This window comes from Hemicordylus capensis, chromosome 3, assembly GCF_027244095.1.
Source record: "Hemicordylus capensis ecotype Gifberg chromosome 3, rHemCap1.1.pri, whole genome shotgun sequence".
In the NCBI taxonomy this organism is placed as follows: domain Eukaryota; kingdom Metazoa; phylum Chordata; class Lepidosauria; order Squamata; family Cordylidae; genus Hemicordylus; species Hemicordylus capensis.
Genome location: NC_069659.1, coordinates 290,987,612 through 291,010,966, shown reverse-complemented (window position 1 = coordinate 291,010,966; position 23,355 = coordinate 290,987,612). Strand labels below are relative to the sequence as shown.

At 41.8% G+C, this 23,355-nt stretch overlaps 2 protein-coding genes and 1 long non-coding RNA gene across 13 annotated transcripts in view; 2 read left to right on the top strand and 1 right to left on the bottom strand.

Moving 5' to 3' along the window:
• Window positions 1–20,627, bottom strand: part of IWS1 (interacts with SUPT6H, CTD assembly factor 1) — a 38,233-nt gene extending 17,606 nt beyond the window's left edge. For 2 of the 9 annotated variants that reach the window (XM_053306278.1, XM_053306281.1), the window contains exons 1-8: window positions 16,308–16,486; window positions 10,718–10,836; window positions 5,330–6,116; window positions 3,358–3,553; window positions 2,649–2,706; window positions 2,241–2,335; window positions 1,740–1,890; window positions 386–468 (exon numbers count right to left, since the gene is read on the bottom strand). In XM_053306278.1, the coding sequence (XP_053162253.1) occupies window positions 386–468; window positions 1,740–1,890; window positions 2,241–2,335; window positions 2,649–2,706; window positions 3,358–3,553; window positions 5,330–6,116; window positions 10,718–10,836; window positions 16,308–16,341 (1,523 nt within the window). In that variant the 5' untranslated portion in view covers window positions 16,342–16,486. Of the gene's footprint in view, window positions 1–385; window positions 469–1,739; window positions 1,891–2,240; window positions 2,336–2,648; window positions 2,707–3,357; window positions 3,554–5,329; window positions 6,117–10,717; window positions 10,837–15,464; window positions 15,555–16,057; window positions 16,199–16,307; window positions 16,487–20,503 lie in introns of those variants that run through there. The other 7 variants (XM_053306274.1, XM_053306272.1, XM_053306273.1 and 4 more) reach the window with 7 other exon arrangements.
• LOC128349649 (uncharacterized) lies at window positions 16,576–18,299 on the top strand. Its single transcript, XR_008318905.1, has 2 exons — window positions 16,576–16,684; window positions 17,868–18,299. It is a non-coding gene; the product is annotated as an uncharacterized LOC128349649 (long non-coding RNA).
• The window catches only part of MYO7B (myosin VIIB), a 126,048-nt gene continuing 122,836 nt past the window's right edge, over window positions 20,144–23,355 (top strand). For all 3 annotated transcript variants that reach the window (XM_053306267.1, XM_053306264.1, XM_053306266.1), the window contains exons 1-2: window positions 20,144–20,316; window positions 21,304–21,378. The gene's annotated coding sequence lies outside the window, so the exon portion shown is untranslated. The remainder of the gene's footprint in view (window positions 20,317–21,303; window positions 21,379–23,355) is intronic.

The following is a 23,355-nucleotide window of genomic DNA, read 5'->3' as shown; positions in this document are numbered from 1 at the left end:
CAAACAAAACAGAAAAGTTGCCGGTTCAAAGCCCTGCTGGTACTAAATTGGGCAGCAGCGAAATAGGAAGATGTTGAAAGGCATCATCTCGTACTGCGCGGGAGGAGGCCATGGTAAACCCCTCCTGTATTCTACCAAAGAAAACCACAGGGCTCTGTGGGCGCCAGGAGTCGAAATCAACTTGTCGGCACACTCTACCTTACCTTTACTTAACAGGGTAGCCCTGCTCTTCAGCAGCAGAGGAGGAGCGGGAGCTGATGAGCCTCGGGACCCAGGTTTTCTACCGTGCTGTAACTGATTGTGTGCCCGACCTTATTAGCTCACACCCAGCTGCTCCATAGCAAACCTTCCCAATATGTAGAAAACCAACTAGAGTATTACTTACTTTTTAAGGTGCATAACTACTGTTGGAAGCAAAGTTAATTTTTTAAGTGCTGGTTTCTTCTGGGTATTTAACGTTCTGTCTTCCTGTTGGGGAAGAGGGGTAAAGATTTAATTAAAAATAAGCAGAAAGAAAGCAGAACACCCAAAATCCCAATTCAAACGACAAACAAAGCTAAACAATGTGCCAATCTTCATCAGCAGAATAACTAGTAAAACAGGAACCAAGATGGAAACTATTCCCCGCCCCCCATGGCATTTTCCTCTGCAATGCCAATTTGTTTTTAATGTTCTGCTATTAAAATAGTGCAATTTTATGTATGTACTGCATGTGCTGTGTAGCGGCATAGTGTAGCAACTATTTATTTATATAATACGTTTCAGACAAATCTCCCAAAGCAGTTCACGTAAAACCATCAATAAAGAACCACAATAAAGCAACATGTTTACATGCTGTGCTCTTTAAGCCTTGTCTCCTGTCTCCTCCTCTCAGAGCAATAAGGTCCCTGGTCGCTCTGTGGTGGCAGTTAGGGAGGAAGGGGCCACCTTGACACGGAGTTGGTGACATGCTCACGTGGGAGCCGATGGCAGCTCCCTGGGATGTGCCTGTTTCCTTCTTCCCCAAGAGCAAGATGGTGACAGTCGGGGCGAGGGGAGGAGCCTCCTCATCTGGAACATTAGAGCTGGATTGTGGCAGCTCCCCAGGCTGCATCTGTCTTTCCCCTCCTTCCCAAAGCAAGACGACTATAACTATGCATGCAGTTATGATGCCCTCCTGCTGAATTTCCCAGTTCTTTGCTCTATTTGCTACCCCCAATTCACCCTGGCCATCCTGATCTTTCCCCACCCCACACCAGGCTGAAGCACTTTGTCAGTCAACTCCTGTTGTAGAAATTGCATAGCGACTGCTTTCCTCAACCCTGTTACCAAATCTATTCTTCCACTGTGCTTCTATATTTCCTTTCCAGCGCTTGAGAATCCCTGCCTCTTGGCCACTCCTTCCTAAGGTCCAATTTATATGCTGGGCTGAGATTCTTCTGCCAATCAGCTGCCCCTGCTGTTACTTCGTGTTATTCCCATGTATTTATTTAAATGTAATATTGGATGCTAAACATTTATGTGAAATGTGGACTATGTAAATGGCAAAGCAGGGCAAACTTTGCTAGACTGCTTTGCAAATAAATGCTTTGAGAACCCTTTCCCACTAATGCTAACATAAGTGCTGGGACAGCTGTATCTTTCAGCTCTATTTGTTCAGGGCTGCTCTTGCAAGCTTCATTGCTTTCCATAACCCAGTGCTGAAAATAATTACTTTGAACGAACTGAAGTTGTGTGAGCCTTGGACACCAGAAACACACCTCTGCTGCTTCGTTCATCTTAACGATCATAGCGCTGACTACATCATCAGCATCGCTAATGAACGTCCCGCCATCCCGGTTGCGCCGACGCTTGCCGCTCATGCTCTTCTTCCGTTGTAACATCATGTCAAAATCGGACATGAAGTCCATGCTAAGACACAAGAGGTTTAAAACACAGTCAGGCTGGAACGACTCACCTCGGAGCCAGATGAATGTGTGTCAGGTTAGAAATGTGAGCCTCACTTTAGTTAGTTAACGTAGTTGCAACATGAGCATTTTTTGTTTTAGAAAGCTGTACTGTTATTTAGAGTTTAGAATGGCAAACTACAATACTATGAACAGAGCTGTGTTGGACATCTAAAGAGAAAAAAATAGGCCAGCAGCCTTGTGACCTATTGTATGCTGCACTGTCAGACAGAGCGAAATTGGTTTTTTATTTATTTATTACATGTTCATACCGTCTCATCCAAAAGCTCTGGGTGTAAACATCACAACACTCACTGCTTTCCTCTTTTGATATTGTCATCAGAGTCCGAATCATCCGCCACTCCCTTCCTTTCCGCTTTCTCTTCTTCCAAATCTTCCTGGTTAAACCCCTTGAGTTAAAGAAAATACAAGTCAATGCACTCACCAAAATCTTCTTTAAACAGGACTCTGTCATAGCACACACATATATTTGTAATATTTCTCAAGATCCATGCTAGTCTTTTTATCCAGCCCACCACTGTCTAGAATACCCACACTGTAACCATCACACAGCAAGGATGACCAAGTGGTACAGTTTAGGAATGTTTATTATAGATCCAGCAGAAATAAAAGGCCAGACACACTAGATTTATAGTCACAGATGCCGCAAACAGATCAAGTGGAGATTGGGGGAAAGACAAAAGAAGTTCATGACATACTTACTGTAAACTCCTCCTCCTCCTCATCTCCAGACTCTCCAAATATATCTGCAATAAGGTTTCTGCAGAAGAAAATTCTACTTATTATTTGCATTCATTTTTAGTAGACATGCTTATCAACATTACATAGAGCAGTAACTTTTACTCAAGTTACTGAATGGCTGGTTCAGACATCATGCAGAATCATAGTTAAATCTTGGTTCCACATGATGTCCTGAGTCTCAGGAGCATTTGTTCCCTGCTCATGCAAGCCTCAGAGGAATCTTACTTCCAAATGAGGTTAAAAACAAACCAAGCTTGGTTGTAACATCTGAACCAGCTTACCTTGGTTTAGTTTAACCAACTTCCTGGAAATAAACAAAACGTGAAATGGGTTTCAGATCTCAGTTTATTTCAAGGAAGTCAGTTCAGATATACTGAGGTTTAGTTTTAACCTCAAATCAGATTCTTCTGATGCTCATGAAGGCAATGGAGGGCATAAAAGATGCTCCCAAAGCTCAAGGATGTTGCATGAAATCAAAATTTAAATACAATTCCACATGACATCCAAACCAGCCTGATGTTTCTCTCACCATTCTAACATTAAGAACTCCAGCGATCCCCTCTTCCACTTAGTTAAACAAAACTGCTCTGCACAGCAATACAAATAGCCTGTCTCTCCACAATTATTCCAGATCTTAAGCTTATAGCTTTCTTATTTGAAAGGCACTTACTCTTGCTCATTTCCTGATTCACTATCACTCCCAAAAAGATCCTTCTCTTCTTTTTTCTTCCCAGAATCAGTCTTGTCCTCATCTTCCTGATCCTCACTATCTGAGGCGACAGGTTTCTTTTGCTTCTCAGATTTCTCCGATGCAGCATCACTATCTGATTCTTCACCATCTGAGATTATGCGTCCCTTTTTCACAGCTGCCAACACAGGTTAACAGATTAATAAAAATAATTGAGTCAACTTGAACAAAAGCAGACAAGTGCTATGGGGAAAATCCTCACTTAACATTACAAAAGGAGAGCAAAAGAAGATGCTACAAACCAGTCAGCAGTCTCTTACAGAACTGTATTTTGCAGAAGATGCTAAACTTGTGCATCAATTAACACCAGTCACGCCATAAACTCAACCCTAACTTCTAAGTAATATGCACTAACACAGCAATCCTATACATAGAGAAGCTGCTGCCAGTTTGTGAAGACAATACTGAGTAAGATAGACCAATGGTCTGATTCAGTATATGACAGCTTCCTATGTTCAGTATATGACAGCTTCCTATGTCGGGAGTCTCAGTGGCTGACATCCTGACCAAGTTTACTAGAGGTTCTACTGAAATTTAGTAATTCTTACAGTCACTCCTTAGTGACTCTAAGCAATTTTTGTCAGGATCTTAGCCACTGTTTTTGCTGGAGATTTTGGAGATTTTGCTGGAGCATGTTTAGCAGGTCTGAGCAATTATTGGCATCGAAGGATCAAATCCAAATAAACTGTACTGCATGCCTGGACCCACACAGAGGCACCAGCTCCTCTCCTCCACCCCACCCCCCACTTACCTCCATGCAGAGCACTATCTACAAAGAGCTGGGGCGGGCTGTTAAAGGGATGAGGAGTGGGGTGCAGCTTCAACGACATCATGGGCAGTGCTCAGGAAGCCGTGCATGAAATGCTGGGGAGTAGAGTTCTTCCCAGCAATTTCCTCCATGGGCCATCCATGATGTCATAGGAGCAGCACCAAACTCCTCATCCCTTTAACAGACTGCAGACACCACTCTGCATGGATGTAAAGGTGGGGAGATGCTGCCTCCGTACAGGACGAAGTGCAATTTATTTGGCTTTGATCCTTCAGAGCTGAATTAACTGCATAGACCTAGTATGTAGGATTGCAACCTAAACTTTTTGAGTACTCAGGCAAGTTATCTCAATGATTAGGTTGTTCATTACTGATTAATAAATTGTTCACTTTGTGGAACACTCTCTCTCTCGATCATACTGGCTCCCTCACTTGCCACTTGTCTATTTACAACTATGTATGTTTTGTCTCTCTGCAGTCCCTTGTGTCCCCCCCAAAATCTGATGAGACCCAGGTTCAAATCCCCACTTGGCCATGGAACTCACTGGATGACCTTGGTCAATTAGTCCCTCAGCTTAGTATACCTTAGTTGCTGAAAGGAGAAAACTGGGGAGGGCCCATATAAGCCAGCCTGAGCTCCTTCGAGGAAGAGTGGGACATAAATGCAATAAATAAATAAATACGTTTTCAAGAGGTGCTGGGAGCTGCAGAGGGAAGGGCAAAAATCTCCCCCTGCCAAGTCAGTGGAAGGGTTCCATTTGCGAAAGTACTAATCTGGATGCTACCGATGAACATCCTCAACATTTAACAGCCTTCCTCACCCTAGCTGGTCAAGTGATACATACATCCATCTGAAACTTCAGGCTAAAACTCTCTCTGATGTAATACAAGTAATGATGATGATACAAGTAATGAACAGCAGGTCTAAATGAACCATCACATATCAAACATCAGAGATGGAACCTTCATATCACCTCACAGACAATGCCTCTCAGTGACATCAGTTCACACATTCGGGTGCAACTCACCAACTGTCCAATAACAAAATCATTAATGTATTAAAATAATAACAAAATCAAGCAATGCACATGCACTATGAACTGGTCTTAAATTAGTATTTCCTTACGAGTTTTCTCATCTTCGTCTTCACTATCAGAGAGGACAGCAGCTTTCCTCTTTGCCCCTTTTTCTTCCTCCTTCCCTTCTTCCTCATCACTGTCTACTATCTTCCGTTTTTTAGGACTGCTTTCTTCCTCACTGTCAGAGCCATGCATTCTTTTTCCTAGTTGTTCGCTGTCTGAAAGCTGAGCACCATTTTCCATTTCCTCCTCTTTCTTAGTTTCTCGATCACTGTCCCCCGACTCGGTTTTCTGTTTGTTTGTGGAAACATCTTCAGTTTCAGAGTCACTGGGCTGTCCCTTTAAGTCCTCGTTTTCAGAGTCACTGACAAGAGGTTTTGGAACCATTTCATTATCTGAATCACTATCATGAGTTTTTTGAGGCTCTTCATTTTCTGAGTCGCTGGTGGGAAGTTTCTGGGGCTCTTCATTTTCCAAGTCACTCGTATGACCTTTCTGTGATCCCTCATTTTCAGAGTCACTGGCCAAGTGCTTCTGGGGTTCCTCATTTTCGGAATCACTATCGTGACCTTTAGGAGGCTCCTCATTCTCAGAATCACTGGCCTGGTTATTTACAGCATCCTCAGAATCACTAGCATGTTGAACTGGGCGATCCTCATTATCAGAGTCACTGTCTTTAGGAGCCCCTTCATTTTCTGAGTCACTGGCATTGTGATTTGGGGCATCCTCGTTTTCTGAATCACTATGTTTTTGCCTTGGAGTGTCTTCATTTTCAGAATCTGACATGGGATGTCCTCCAGTTTGTCTGTCATCTTCTCCATCACTGAGTTCATTCTGGAAAAATAAATATTTTGAGGTAAGTCACAAAAAGCTAAGTAAAGTACCCAAATATATTAAAAAAGAATTTTTTTAGGTATTGCAATCCAAACATTTTATGCAGAAAAATAAGAACCGGTATCTCACACAGGACTGCCTTCCATACCACAACCTATCAAATGTAGCAAAGTGATATAAACATTGATCTGATTTCACTGTATGTTTTAGGCAACACACTAAAACCAAACAAAATGTAGGAGGAACCGACCTGCCATTGAAGGCATTTTGAAAACCTTCCCTTTTATAAGAAGTTCTGTGTACAAGCATCACAGCTCCATCAATCATAAGGAGTTTGTAAAGGCAAGTGGGTCTCAAACCAGATGAGTCACCAGATGTGTCCCCTAAGGCCACTCTGGCTGTGGGTCATACGAACTGTAGTCCAATGACATCCGGGGAGCCCAGTTTGAGGACCCCTGTGTTGAGGTACCACTATCCTTATGAACACTCTTTCTTTACACAGCTATACATGTGCTAAGAACTGCATCCAATAAGTCTGCTATACACCAGAACTGTTATGAGTAGCAGCATATGAAGTTTCATGTACATTTCCCCCATGCATACACAAAAGATGCCAATCAGATTTTAGCAGCTGTTGTCTTCAGAACTTTAACACAATGCTCAAAAACCTTGGATTCCAGATTTCAAGTGATGCAAAGAACCATCCAATTTGTTCTGCAAGGCGGCTTTGAACTTGTGTTTTTTGAGAAACAGACCATCCAGCTCCATGTACAATGAACACGGCAATGAACCTTTGAACTGAAGGGAGTTTCAAAAGTAGATTATATAGCACGAGAAACTATTGCTCAAAGAGAAAAAAAGAATTAAAAATCCAGTGGTTAAGCTCAAGCCCCTAGTTCCATCTAAAGGAGCTCTTGGGATCCCACCTCATGCTTTCCAGTTCAAATCAACATTCCAGTCAGAAGGAAGCAAAAAGAAATTAACAAGGGAAATAGTTAAAACCTTTTAGGGTAATCAATACACTGACTGACATTAATGAGGCTTCTCAGTTTCAGAGCACAACTGGCAAAGTCCTTTCCTTTTTCAGAATGACAACTGTAGACTCTGCACTTACCTTCACTGCAACACCACCAGATTAGGGCCCAGAGTTGTCTTGGAATCTCTCCTCGCACCCACATCCCCCATCATATTTAGCTGATAGGTTACCAGTACCCAGCACACAAGATTATTAAAAAATCCAAGTTCAAGGTCTCACATCTTTTAGTAACACATATAATCCAAGCATGAGCTGTGGATTGATTGATCTCACTCTAAAACCCATACTTCCCCTTACCTTCCAGGACATGTAAGAGTTTAGAAAATGCAGACCTGATGTACACTCCATTCCTGTACAGAAAACACTCACCTCAGAAGCTTAATTACTTTTAATTACACTTTTAAAATGTGCCAGTGTTTTCAATGGAAGACCAGACCTCTGGGAAGGAAAGTAGGCAGCAACACGCTCTTACTCTGTGTTTAATGCAGCCACCTGGAGAGCTGGTCTTGTGGTAGCAAGCATGACTTGTCCCCATAGCTAAGCAGGGTCTGCCCTGGTTGCATATGAATGGGAGACTTGATGTGTGAGCACTGCAAGATATTCCCCTCAGGGGATAAAGCCGCTCTGGGAAGAGCAGAAGGTTTCAAGTTCCCTCCCTGGCTTCTCCAAGATAGGGCTGAGAGAGATTCCTGCCTGCAACCTTGGAGAAGCCGCTGCCAGTCTGTGAAGATAATACTGAGCTAGATAGACCTATGGTCTGACTCAGTATATGGCAGTTTCCTATGTTCCTATGTTTCACAATGCTCATATCAACCAGTGACACCTGCTGGGCATCTGAGAAACTGCATCTCTAATGCTCCAAACCACAGTTAAAAACACAGCTGCCCGAAACAAAAAACCATGACACATAAAACCGATAAATGTCACCAGTAGCCAAAGGGAATGCTGGGGAAGGAGTGCTAGGGAAGAAGGGGTGGAAGGAAAAGAATAATAATGGAAAAGTGGAGGGCTAGAAAAACAAGTGCAGAGGAGGAGAGGACTTTTCCAGCCACAAAGCAAGAGAAATAAAGGAGGGAGGGAAATACTAACATTGCAATATGCTCTACATGCGCCTGCCTTTGTACGTAATTTGGAATCTTGAGTTAGTTCAAAATGCAGCAGCCAGACTGGTCTCTGGGGTAACCTAGAGAGACCATATTATGCCTGTTTTAAAACAGTTGCACTGGCTGCCGATAGGTTTCCAGGCAAAATACAAAGTGCTGGTTATTACCTTTAAAGCCCTGAACGGCTTGGTTCCGGGGGCTACTCTAGAGAGTGCCTTCTTCTGAATGATCCCCATTGCACATTGAGGTCACAAGAAGAGGCTCATCTTCAGTTATCACCGGTATGTCTGATGGCAACTCAAAACCGGGCCTTCTCTGTAGCTGCTCCTGGCCTATGGAATGCACTCCCTGCAGATATCCACAGTTTAGGCTCTCTGTTGGCCTTTGAGAGAGCCCTAAAACTTACTTGTTTGGCCTGGTCTTCCAAGGTTTATAAATTATTTTTAAGTACTTTAGCTGGTTTTAAATGGTTTTGAATTGTTTTTAAATTGTTTTTATATTGTTTTAAGTAGTGTGTTTTAAATGGTGTTTGTTTTTATGTCTTTTTAAACTTGTTGTGCACCTCCCAGATCCTTTTAATGGGGCAGTCTATAAATGTAAATAAATAAATAAATAAATAATAGGGGATAGACGAGTCGTCGAAAAACTATTGGAGAAAATAACTAAATACAAGGACCTTCAGACTGAAATTGAGTGTCTCTGGAAAAAACAAAACAATAGTGGTGCCAATAGTTGTTGGTGCCCTTGGTGCAGTATCAAAAGAACTTGAACACCATCTTGACACCTTGGGCATCGATTAAATGACAACACATCAACTACAGAAGGCCACACTACTCGGGACAGCACGAATACTAAGATGCTATCTTTAATTTTTCTTTTGTTATCCTGGACCCTTGGAAAGGGCCTGATAATTAAAATACCAAATCCAGTCAATAACATCTGGTAGACTGTGTGTAAATAGCATAATAATAATATAACCGAAGAAGGAGAAAGGTGACACATAACAACAACTGTTCCCTATCATTCCACCAGTGCAAAATGACTAGAAGAGGAGAGAACTTCAAGGTACAACAAAGAGAAATAAAAGAGGATGCTAAGGAAGGAAAGAAAGGAGACTAACATAAGCAGAGAGAGGGAAGGTAACATAAAATCATCAACTATTCCCAGTCATTTTGCCCATCATTTTAAACTAGCATTTGCTAGTTAAATAAAATTCTCTTAAACACAGTCCAGCCTACAAAAGTATCCAGTCTATCCTGTACAATTCAACCAACCCATACCCATATTCATATTTTCTCTCAGTTTGGTCATCAGCAGATAACTGCTGCTAAAATCTCACATGAAAACATAACATGAAATGGTTCCCAAGATAAATCTTAAACATTTTTCTCTGTGTATCCTCCTGTAGCTCAAATGTGCATTTTAAGATAGCCTTTCCAATACCATTGTTAATAGCCATTTGTTTTTACTTGCATTAGTAATACACTTTTATGCAATATTATATGACAAGATGCAAATTAATATCTTTCAGGGATTTGTGAAAAGCTGGCAAGGATTGTTCTTAGATATACTTACTCTGCTTGATTATTTTATTGAGAAAGCTAGTAACACTTGCCCAAACATTGTTATTCTTTGACTCCTTGTTATGTTATACAGGTTGAGTATCCCTTACCCAAAGTGCTTGGGACCAGAAGTGTTCTGGCTTTCGGACTTTTCAGGATTTTGGAATATTTGCATACTATAATGAGATATCTTGAGCATGGGATCCAAGTCTAAACACGAAAGGTTATTGTACACTATATTTTTTTTTTTTAGGTTTTATTTAAAGTATAAAAACAAATAAGCATTGAATTTACGATAACTACAAGTAGCTGTAAATGTAATGGAAACTAACTGTGAGAAAATTTACGACGCAATAATGTTGCTAGTCATGTTCGACTCAAACATGGCATTTTATACACTGTACTGTACCTTTACAAAACAGAGCAGGCACCAACAGACCAGCAAAACAGATGCCAACAAAGCAGGCGCCAAACTGAGCAGGGAGTGGAGGAGGGAGGCTTTCCCCTATCATCCCACCCTCCCTCATCCCCCTCCACTCCTTTCCCTTCCCGTCCTTGATTTATACAGCGGCAGCAGTGGCTGCTGCTCCAGCTGCCGGGCTTGTTCTCCCCCGCTCGCCTTCGTCTCTAGCCCCAAAGCAAGTGAGTGAGCTGAGGAGTTTTGTTCTTTGTTTTGTTACAAGGAGCTCAGCTTCAACGAGTTGGTGCTGTGGGCACACGCTGTGGTGGTTTCTGGATTTTGGAGCTTTCTGGATTTCGGATGTCTGGATTAGGGATACTCAACCTGTAGCATGGTTCTATAGGGTCATGTTAACAACCAAGTGTTCTTTAAGTTCCAAAAAATGCATTTTCCCCCTTTAGATATGCATCACAGCTAGACTTCATCATCTATTTCACTACTACCTCTGACTGTGGTCCTATGCTTCCATTTTCTGATCCAGAGTGTTGTTCATTTCCGTTATCTTCCCCATCTGATCCTGACTCACGCTCATCTTGTACTGGAGTGGCTCCACCATCATCTGCAACAGACAGAAACCAGAAAGAACCTTAATAACGTATTTCAATACTTGGAAACAGCTAGATATTATGACTAATGCTCACGACACATGAAAATCCTTGCTAGACATCCAGTTTTGGAATCAGAGGCAGTGTCACCAATTATTCAGTTCAATTTTGGGTGAGAGCCAGCGTGGTGTAGTGGTTAGAGTGCTGGACTAGGGCCAGGGAGACCCGAGTTCAAATCCCCATTCAGCCATGATACTTGCTGGGTGACTCTGGGCCAGTCACTTCTCTCTCAGCCTAACCTACTTCACAGGGTTGTTGTGAGGAGAAACTTAAGTATGTAGTACACCACTATGGGCTCCTTGGAGGAAGAGTGGGATATAAATGTTAAAATAAATTTTATCTATCTATCTATCTACCTACATACATACATACATACTGGTCATATCCATGACAGAAATGCAAAATGCAATAAACAACAGAAACTATATGTTGAACAAGTAGAACATTAACTAGTTTTCATTATAGTATGTAATCATAAAGACAATTCACAAAATTAAACAATAAAAACAGCACAAGATTTTGATAATGTTAACACAAGCTGCTGACTTAATATATTTGGAATCTGTTAGCTAGCAAAAAGTCAATCTTTTAAGGATGTGGCCAATTATCTTTACCAGACAACAGTTGGGGGAGAAATAGCTTCCTAACAGATGTTTCCTAACAAAATCATCTTCACCATGAGCCCCATTGCCTATTGAGATCATCCAGAGAGGTTCGTCTGCAGGTGCTACCAGCTTGTCTGGTGGCCACGCAGGGATGGGCCTTCTCTGTTGCTGCCCTGAGACTCTGGAATGTGCTGCCTGCTGAAATAAGAGCCTCCCGACCTCTGACAACTTTTTAAGAGACTCATTTTTTCACCCAAGTTTTTTTTAACTTGACTGTGGTTTTAAATTGTTTTAAGGTTTTCATTTTTGTTTTAATTTGCTTGGTTGTTGTAGTAAGCCACCCAGTCACAGAAGTTTGGGGTGATCCACAAATCTGATAGATATGTGGAGAGAGCATTACAAAAGGTAATGCACAAAATCTTCAGTTTCTCCAGAGCCAGGGGGGGAAAGCCAGCAGTTATTCCCTTCCAAAATAACTGCTGCACTCAGATTAAACCAGTAAGATAAGAGCTCTTCTCAATGGATGGAAACTGATTTGAAGAAGCTATGTCTTCCATGATGCTGATATTTAAACATGGCAAACTATGGTGTAATTTCATTACTACCTACTGAGGTAATGTCCTATTGTCAGACTCCAGAGTCCAGATCTAAATCCCGATTTGGTCAACACTGCCTTTGAAGACTGAGAAAATCCATACAATTGCACCACTTGGATTAAAGATTGCCTAGTTTGTTGGTGGGTGAAAAAAAAAAAAGAGACTTCTGTTCCCTTAAATATATTCTAGGAAGTCTGCATTCAGACATCAGAAGGAATTTAATCCAGTAATTGATAAGGTACAGCTGCACTTTATTTATTTACTATTTCTTCCTCCAAGGAACCCAGTTATGTTTATCCTCACAACAAGCCAGAGAAGAAGTAGATTAGGCTGAGAAATAGATGGTCAGCCTTTGAGGCTATTCTCACAGTGGAAGGAAAGTGGGCTAAGGGAGCCCAGCCCGGTTTCCCTCCATTGTGAGAATCACTGGGCTTGTGGGCAAGTCCGATGGTTCAACAGCGGCTAGCCCGCCTAAGTACCCCTCCCCCTAAACGAGGTTAACAGAGCAAGCGCTCCGTTAAACCGGTTAGTTTGATCATGTGTCAGCCGTGGCTGCTTCCACACTCAGGGTAGGGGGGAGAGGGGACCCCAGGAAGTCACCACGCTCTGCCTTCCTGGGGCGCTGGGGGCCGGGGCACCACTCCCCTGGCCCCGGAGCTCTGCAGCAAGCCACGGGTGTGCCTGACTGAAGCCGCCGCTCATGTGGGTGGCCGATCCAGCTGCCCAGCAATGAGCGACTGCTTATGTGCGGGGAGAGTGGGCTAAGTCCGCTCTTCCAGCAGAACCCCTTAAGGATGTACACACTGATCATGTATAGAGTCTCAATGAGTTTCATAGCTGAACAGGGATTTGAACTTGGGTCTCCTTGGTCCTAGAGCAACAATCTAACCATTATAATCACAGAACCAAATGGTTCATCCTGGCCTGTGAACCAGTTAACCCCTGCTGACTTTATGGGATTAACTTCAGCCATAATGAAACAAAATAGAACTCAGCTTAGTGGCGATGAGTATATAAGATGCTGCTGCTGCAACCTGATGAAAGTTGTGGTGTTTTGAGAACATTGCAGATAAGAAGTTGCAAGTGGCCTTTTTCTAGTACTGCAGCTAGTGGGAAGTTTAGCAATGCCTAGAGCCAAGATGTTGGACTGGTCTGGGACCCTAACATTGAAAAAGGACTCGACTTATTTTGAGAACAGTGATAAGGGGACTTCAAAGGGGAGAGTAGTCATGTCATTTCCCTGGAAGAATTTGGATTGCATCTTTAATTCCAAAGGAGAGGAAACATCACTGATCAAGGGAAAAGATATAAATCAAGAAGAAAGAGAGAGGTTTCAGTCTCCTAGGAATACCTCTTCATTAGAGCATCTCCTTGCTCATTTTTAATCCCCATCATAGCCTAGGCCTTCCAGTCGCTGCCTCTCTCTCTTTTCCCTGCCATTGGTCTTACTCTTCTATTGCAATGTCTTTATAATTTATTTGCATCTTTCTTCTTCAGTGTTCTTTTTCTTCTTCCTTGACTTAAGAGGCTGCACTCTGCAAGGAGGGCAATAGCCTACCAGACTTCACTATGGGATCCCCAGGAATGTATGATATTGTTTGAAAACATTAAAGCTCTTTAAGTAGAAAAGCTGGCGGGGGTGGTGTTGGTGGGTTGGTTTAGAAAGCTTTAAAAAAGCAAAGCTGTCATTTGATCACTTGCCGCAATTTAATCATTTGCTATTTTTTAATGCTTTACCTAGAATATATTTAAATACATTCATTAAATTCATTTACTACCTAGGTATAATGTGTATACTTCTTTTGTCGTGCTGTTTTATTAGTTTTAAAAGTTTACTTTAAATATTCATTATATTGCTATCGGCCCATTTTTTTACCTGTGTCCTGGTTACACATTTTGCCCACTGAGCCAATAAAGAGCTCAATTTTCAAAACTTTAATGATTTTCAATAGCATCTGATAATCCTGTCGGAGACTTTTATATCACACAAACAGAACAAAACCTTGTTTGAAAAGAACTTGTTAAGAGAAACCTATTCCCGCAGTCTTTTTGTTTTTATCATTCTCAATTTTTAGCTTCTAAAATAGCTTTTAATTTGAAACTTAATTCTGATTGTGGTTTTCACTACATTATGTACTTATTTTCTTAAGAAACAATTCTGCCTTTCTAGTCAAATAAAGCTTGAGACAGTATCCCAAAAATTATTTTTTAAGAATAAAAATAAAAATAAGGATGTAAAGGTTTTTTAAATTAACTTTGAGAGTCTCAGTCCTTACAAAACAAGATCTGTTTCATCTACCTCTATCACCCACTTTGACACCTTTCTGAGGCAGCAGATACTGGAACCATCTCCCTCACCATACCATACATTTGTGAATAATAGCTTTATCAGAGCTGACAAGAGCAGTTAAACAATTAAATGGCAGTACTTAAACATTTAATTCATTCAAACAATACTTACATAAATTACATAAATAAGATAACAAAAAACAACAGATGCAAATTAAAAGACAGCAAAAACATCCAAAACAAGAACCAAGCCAGCAAATAAACAAAATCAAAGGCCTGATGAAATAGCCAGTTCTTAGCAACGGTAGGAACATTAGGAGCCAGTTGGATCTCCTGGGGCAGAGAGACCCACATACTTTGGGGGGGGGACACCATGGAGAAAACCATGGGTATGGGCATCAATACCCATGCATACTTTGATATAAATAGCCAAATTATTTATTTATTGTTAAATTTATACCCTGCCTTTCATTAAGAAAATCTCAAGGTGGCTATATAAATATAAAACACATGGCCTCTAACTCAAGTGTGATGCACACACAAAGGTTTCATCCACTACTTACAACTACCTCTGAGCATTTTAAATGGACACGCATCATATTTTATATGAAAGGATGCCTTTTATTTATTTATTTATTCATTCATTCATTCAATTTCTATGCCGCCCTTCCAAAAATGGCTTAGGGTGGTTTACACAGAGAAATAAAAAATAAATAAATAAAATGGATCCCTGTCCCCAAAGAGCTTGCAACCTAAAAAGAAACATAAGAAAGACACCAGCAACAGTCACTGGAGGGGTACTGTGCTGGGGGTCGATAGGGCCAGTTACTCTCCCCCTGCTAAATAAAAGAGAATCACCAAGTTAAAAGGTGCCTCTTTGGCAAGTTAGCAGGGGTTACACTTTTTACACTTGATGAAGGTTAGTGTATTTTTAAAGTTGGTGAGCTGTGCCCAAGTACAAGTATTAAATGAGAATCAATTTTCAGTGCTGCTATAAAGAAATAAACATTGGTGCGAAGGGGTGCCAGGAGGGAACCTTTACAAAATCCAGTTGTGAGTCCAACCAGAAATAAACAGATCAGATGCATATACCTGGCTTGGCAAGCACTGATGTTGAATCACTTTCTGCAGGATGCAACCTGTGGCTCAGAGACTCATCTTCTGGGTCCCACAATGTGCCATCTAACAAAAGATATTAAGTGGAAAAAAGACCAGACCACTGGGGGTTCTATCCAAGAGACAATGGTAGTTCATATATATATACACACACACAGGTCAAGCCCTGTAGACCAACACAGGAGGCAGCTGCATCTTTAAATGTTCTGTAAGGAGGTGTGCATTCTTTACTCTTTGACAGGACAGCCAGAGCACCTCATGATGACGAGCAAAGGTGGAGGCAGCACAGAGCGAGTTAATGGACTCGAACTGGTACTTTCACAAGTTGCTCAATAAGCGCGGGCGAGCAAGCTCTAGGTATCTCACAGATCAAAAAAAAAGGCACCTGAAAGAATCCCGTAAGGCTCTATTTGGAGAAGCCTCAAAGCACACGTGTGCAATACGGGCCTCTAGACCCCACGCCTCCAACCCAAGCTTGCTCCACGTACAGCACTGGATCGAGGTGAAGAGACGGTAGCAAAGACTACAGGGGCTAGGCGGCAACCTGTCACTTAGGGAAGCACACGTACCCTGGAACATCTAACTGCCGCAGGCTGCGCTGTGCGCACACTTCGAACATAATGATCTAATAAAGGGCAACGAGGTGGGTTAAAAACCAAGAAGCGCCGTCTTTTGGGCACAGCACGGTGACCGGCCACCCACCTGGCCCCTCTCCTTGTGCGCATGGGCGCCCTGGCCCGTCCCCACCCCTTCCCACTCAGCCTATTATCCAGCTCAGCCAAGGGGAGCGCAGCCTGCCAGCCAACTCCTCGAGCTTACCTGATTGCTCCCCGCCGTAAAATTCCGTCTCCATAGCCCCGCCTCCCACTACCTGGAGACTAGCGGAGGGGGCGGGGCTCCGATTTTAGCGGCGGCGACCAGACAGGAGCGGGGAGACCGGAGCGAAGTGGGGGAAGGGTAGAATATCAACTTCCAGATTCTGAACCGGAAGCAACAGTATCCACGATCTTCCCACCCACCCCCGCTCCGTAGGTAGGAACTTCCGCCGCTCTGAAATGGCGCCACCCCGGAACGGCACGCAGACTCTTGCGCACGCGTAGCGCCGATGCTTTCCCCGACTCTATGGTGCTAAAGAGGAAGGCTGTTGAGTTAACGTTGAGCGTGTATCGAAATATCGCGTGGTTTCAGAACGAAGGGTACTGTCTCACGCTCTCGCGGGATTCGGGAAGATTGTGGTGGACTTGAGAGTTAGATGCGGGCGTAATTTTCCGATTGCTTAGGGTTTGGGGCTTCTTCTTTTTTGATTTCATTCGGGGTAGAAATGAGAGAGATGTGATCTCAGATGTGCATGGAAATTAATATACGATTTCATGCTTTCTCATTCAGGTCTCTTATTTCATATGGAATTTTTAAAAAATCATTTTAGTTTGCTTTAGAATTGGAATTGCTGTTTTTAGTTTTTTATTTTATTTTCGAGATGTTTTTAGAAACATCAGATACAATATTAATAAACAGCAGACATTAGAGTGATAAATAAAACAGTACTCCTCATGCACCACAGGTAACAGAGGCAATATATAAATATTTTCCGTTCTCCTTAGCATTATAGACATATGAGGCGCATTTATAACTACCGTAATGAACTGGACTTCACCAAACGTGAATTTCCTTCAATTTATTTGCAGGACCAGCTCTCACTCCTTCAAGAGACAAAATCTGGCACGGAGTAAAAACTTGGAAGTTCCCTATCCAGATTATTAGATGGATTTCTTTTATGTGTTTCATCTTGGGTAGTGGTTCATCATGGGCAGGGAGCCCATGTAAGCAATAAGGAGGGTCTATGGCCTTGCCATAACAGGCTGAACCTGACTCTGGAAAAGGAATCTCTAGTAGACTTTCCTTTGTAGCCTAGACTCTCAAAATAGAATAGAAAGGAGTGCCCTGTTGTTTCTTTTTCTTTCTTTTTACTCATAATCTAAATCCTTAGAGACAGATTACTCAGTCCCATTTACCCCTGCTAAACTCAAAAATAACCATGATGCAATATTAATAGAATAGTGATTAATAGTGATAGAAATAATAGAATAGTGATAGAAATAAAATTTTGCAGACATGTAACCCAACTGAAATATGACTTGAAAGGAAGCTGAGTTATGAAACTTCAACACTGCTTACTGCTTTAGAAATGTGCACAGGTTTTAGCTTTAAAGTTTCCTCCTAAATGAGTGTACATGGACTGCAGCCTTAGGCTGTAATCCCTCTGCACATCTACCTATGAGTAAAATCCATTAAGTACAAATAATTAGATACAATTGCTACTGGGTAAACATGCGTAGTTGGAGCCAGTCGTTAAAAAAGGAAAACATTTGAAATCCACAGGTGACTTTCCATGGACAGCCAGGAAAATAAACAAATGGATCATAGAACAAATCAATCCAGAATTTTCACTCGTGGCACAAATGACCAGGCTCAAACTATCATACTTCAGACACATTATGCAAAGATCCAGCTCCCTTGAGAAGTCCATAATGCTGGGGAAAGTCGAAGGTAAGAGAAGAAGAAGAAGATGACCAGCAGCAAGGTTGGTGGACTCGATTACAGCAGCAATGAATGCATCACTGAGAGATCTTGAAGGCCAAGTTGAAGACAGATCATCCTGGAGAGAATCTATCTATGTGGTCTCTAAGAGTCAACACCAACTTGACAGCACTTAATCAATCAATCATGTTTTATCTGAGCGTGCCATTGCTGAATTGAGTAGAGTGTACTGCAAAGCTAACTGTATTCCATAAATAAACATATCCCAAGCTGCTTGTGCTAGCTCTTTGTTAATTGTTTTGCTCATGCCTTTAACATATACTTTGTTTTACATTTTTATCTCATTTATCCTTATGGTTATGTGAAATACAATAAGCTAAGCGTGAATTTGCACATGTCCCTTTGGCCTTATTTTTGGCATTGTGGATGGAGATGGTGAGTGGCAGCCACTGGCAGACTACTAAGAGTGAAAGAAACAATATTAGCTACCATGGTAAAGGGAGGCAAGAGTGGACTTAGCAGAGGTTACCTTACATAAGAACAGCCCTCCTGGATCAGGCCAAAGGCCCATCTAGTCCAGCATCCTGTTTCACACAGTGGCCCACCACGTGCCGCTGGGAAGCCCACAGGGTCATGCCCTCTCCTGCTGTTACTCCCCTGCAACTGGTATTCAGAGGCATCCTGCCTCTGGGGCTGGAGGTGGCCTACTAGCCCTCAGACTAGTAGCCGTTGATAGACCTCTCCTCCATGTATCTATCCAAACTCTTAAAGCCTTCCACGCTCCTGGCTGTCACCACATCTTGTGTCAGAGAGTTCCACAAGTTGATGATGATGATTTTGTGTGGAAAAGTATTTCCTTTTGTTGGTTCTAAATTTCTTGGCAGTCAATTTCATGGGATGACCCCTAGTTCTAGTGTTTTGCGTGAGGGAGAAAAATTTCTCTCTTATCAACTTTATCCACACCATGCATGATTTTATAGACCTCTATCATTGTATAGACCTTGCTGAGGGTCCCCTTGAACCTGGAGTTAGCCTTGCAGATGAAGATGCAGAATTAAATGTACCTAATTCCAGTAATCCACATTCTAATACCATGGTTACTTTATTCTAGACTGGTATTCAGAAACGTGTTCCCATAATGAGATGGGGGTTTTGTTTTTTAAAATTTGATAGTATTCTAGATACATGCAAGCTACAAAACATTGATATGCCAAATTACAGCATGTAGGATTATCCTACTTCAGGGTATCTTTTCTGCCACTACTTAGATTTGTTTGGCGGGATTTAAAACCAAAAATTGCCTTCTTCCCCCTCTTATTTGTGGTGAGGTATGTCTTCTGGTGATGTAGGAGAGGAAATAGAATGTCCATATTCCTTGATCATACTAAAATACTAAGTGTTCTTGTTTTAGCATAAGTTCTTAAAGCATGATGGTTATGAGAATTCAGTGTAAAGAAGTGTATTGGTTCCAGAGTGTTGTCAAAATTCTTAATTTAATTTGTGCTTAGCATAAATCTTCCATTGTGCTCAGCTGTGACCACACTGCCCTGGATGCGTGCCCTAGCCTATATCTTGCAGGTTGCAACCCGTGATATAAGAAAGTTCAGCAGCCTTTCAGGAGCTCAGTCCTTTGAGGCACCAAAAGGGAGCCTAGGAGCCAGTTGTAGTTCAAACTGGCTGCAGGGCAAGAACCTGGCACAGACTCTGACCTGCGGCTCACCCATTGGCTGCTGCCTTTTATCCTGAATGGATTTTCTGGCGAGGAGGAGGGAAGAAAGAAGACGTTGGTTCTGTGGCTTGGAATGAGGCCTTTTCAGGCGCTCTCTGCACTCCTCCAGAGAAAAGCTGGGGGCTCTCCCACATACTACTACTATAGATATTTATATATACCACTCTTCAGCCAAAGTTCTCAAAACAGTTTACATAGAAAAATAAATAATACATAAATACTAGTTGGGGGTGGGGCCCTGGACTTGTGCCTCAAAGCTCACTGACTTGAGGATACAGGCAAATCTCGGCATTCACAGACGCAACACCTTTGGTTTCATATATCTGCAGTCAAGTAATTGGCACCCGACCTCGACATACACCCAAAAATCAGCCAAAAGGGGGTTAATTTTCAGGTATCTGTGGGTGGGGGGGTGGCAGAAATTACCCTTGAGGTCATTTTGTGAGTAGGAGCCAATTTGTGGCTCATTTTGACCAAAAAAAGAAGGCAGAAACTCTGATTTTGGGCTGATTTTTGACTTTTGTGGTGCACTGCAGGACTGCTGGGGACCAGCGGAGCATGGTAGGAAACTTTACCATGCCTTTTTTCATGATTTTTGGCCATTTGGGGGCATCTCCCCCCCTTAGGAACCTAACCTCCATGATTCCATAGCCCCAATTACTCAGTATTTGCAGTTTTGGTATCTGCGGCACTCTCCAAGAACGGAACCCCCATGAATACTGAGGTTTTCTTGTATTTTGTTTCTGACCTGCCTCCTTTCTGAGGACTTCTAGGTCTTTACATAGGCAGTGCATTCTTATAGAGAGCAGATTTGCCCACGCCTCTTTTTAAGCCCTGCTTCTCTCTTCCCAGGAGAAGTATTTCTTGATCAATACACCTTTTATTCCTCCACGCCTACAGCTCACCCTCTCTTCCCTCATGACCATCTGACCAGCTGTCCTCCCGCTGAATTTCTGTTTTTCCTCTCTCATGGTCGTCTCTCCTGCATTCCAAGCAGGGTTTCTCTATCTTTCCTACAGGGGCCTCCCTGCTGCTATCTGTCAATCAACCTCCTGCACAGACTTACAGTAATCGTTTACACATCTTTACAAAAATATGTTTTAAATCACATATAAATAACAAAATAAATTCAGGCAGTACTACAAATGCAAACCCTCACAGTCTCACATCCAAACCCACCCACCCCCACCCCCCGCAACATAAAAACCATATAAAGAGAGTGCAAGGAGTTATACAAGGCTGCACTACCCACGGTTTTTAATATTCAGAAATATTATTATTTTACAGGGAAGCAGACTAGGTCTCTGTATGCCAGATACAAATAGACTGACTGGTGTCTTCCACTTATTTTATACTTCCAAATTGTTGAGTGTTCTTTGGTCAAGAAGGGGAGACATTTTTTGATAAAGATGTTTTTGTGACTAGGATTCACAGCCATTTCTAGCCATGTTGCTATTTTGTCCAACACAAGAGTCTTCCAGATTTTGTTATGCCAGCCTCTGAGATTGAATTTGATTTTTCCATTTCTGTTTTTTTGGCTTTTTGTAGCTGTGTGATCAATTGTCAAATTACTGAAATGACCTCTTGGTCGTACACTTAATAAAAGAGTCTTGCGTTCCAAAGGTAAGCTATATTTAGTCCAATAATGATATATTTTAGGACAGTTCCATCAGACAAGTATACTGTATATGATCCTGGTTTCCCAGAACCCTGCCGTCACTGATTGCTACACTGTTCATTCATAAGACAATTGTCAAAATATTAAGTATCAGCATGAAATTATTTTAAAAGAATGGTCCTGTTAATGGAACTGCCCTGGGGTGTTTGGTTGGCACCCCAATGTTCGGGTTTTAGGGGGGAATTAGCTCTTAAAGGGAGTCAGCTCCACCAGTTTTAATTTGTGCAAATATTTGGACTCAAGAAATGACTGGATTGAGACAAGGTGTTAGTTTCAAAATAAAAAGAAGAATTTATTTGAGGGAGGGGGATACATAAAAGAATTGTGTGATTAAAGCAATTAAAAATGTTTCTAGACAAATTATTATTATTATTTCTTGTTTACACAGTCAGACAGGTGTTATTGACTGGTTTGTTTTATCCAGACATCAAGTCCTTCCCAAGGACCTGGGATGCCAGAATTTTATTGTCAATGTTGTTGCTGTTGTTATAGATATCATCGCAGAATATAGGCTGTTCCCAGTAAAGCTGCTTTTTGTAATTGGCTGATGATGATTTCTGTGGCCCCTATGGTGTTGAGGTGCTCTTCAAGGTCTTTTGGAACTGCACCCAGGGCGCCAATTACCACTGGGATTATTTTGGTCTTTTTCTGCCACAGCCTTTCAATTTCAATTTGTAGATCTTTGTATTTGGTGATTTTTTCCTATTTCTTTTTCTTCTATTCTGCTATCCCCTGGTATTGCTATGTCTATTATTTTAACTTGTTTTTCTTTCTTCTCAACTACAGTTATATCTGGTGTATTGTGTGGCAGATGTTTGTCTGTTTGTAGTCGGAAGTCCCATAATATTTTTACATCTTAATTTTCTACCACTTTTTCAATTTTATGGTCCCACCAATTTTTGGCTACAGGTAGCTTGTATTTTTTGCAGATGTTCCAGTATATCATCCCTGCTACTTTTTCATGCCTTTGTTTGTAGTCAGTCTGTGCGATCTTTTGACAACAGCTGATTAGGTGGTCCATGGTTTCATCTGCTTCTTTACAAAGGCGGCACTTGCTGTTTGTGGTGGATTTTTCGACTTTGGCTCTTATTGCATTTGTTCTAAGTGCCTGTTCTTGTGCAGCCAGTATTAAACCCTCTGTTTCTTTCTTCAAGTTGCCATTCTTAAGCCATTGCCAGGTCTTGGTGATGTCTGATTTTCCACTTATATTGTGCAAATATTGACCATGCAGTGGCTTATTTTTCCATTTTTCTGCTCGGTTCTTGTCTTGTTCTTTCTTGTAGGCCTGCTTTCTTTCATTGGTGTTGAATAGTTTCGCATTATTGACCATTTGAAGTGCATCTTCTTCACTGTCCTTGATATATTCTTCAAGGCCTCTTTTCTCCTCCTCTACTGTTTGATGGACTTGCAGCATTCCTCTTCCACCTGAGCTGCGAGGGAGGTATAGCCTATCGACATCACTGCGGGGGTGCAGAGCATGATTGATGGTCATGATTTTCCTGGTCTTACGATCTAGCGTCTCTAGCTCTGCCTGGGTCCAGTCTATTATTCCTGCAGTGTATCTGATAACAGGTATAGCCCAGGTGTTTATGGCTTGTATGGTGTTCCCGCCATTGAGTTTGGACTTGAGGATTTTTCTAACTCTCCTGATGTATTCACTTCCAATTTTTCTTTTAACTTCAGTGTGTGCGATGTTATCAGCCTGGAGAATGCCCAAGTATTTGTAATGTTCTTTCTCTTCCAGGTTCTTGATCTTGCTTCCAATGGGCAGTTCTATTCCTTCTGGGTTTTTTTAATTTTCCCTCTGTTCATTATTAATGCAGCACACTTGTCTAGTCCAAACTCCATTGCTATATCGCTACTGAATATACGGACAGTGTTTAGCAGTGATTCAATTTCTGACTGGGACTTTCCATACAACT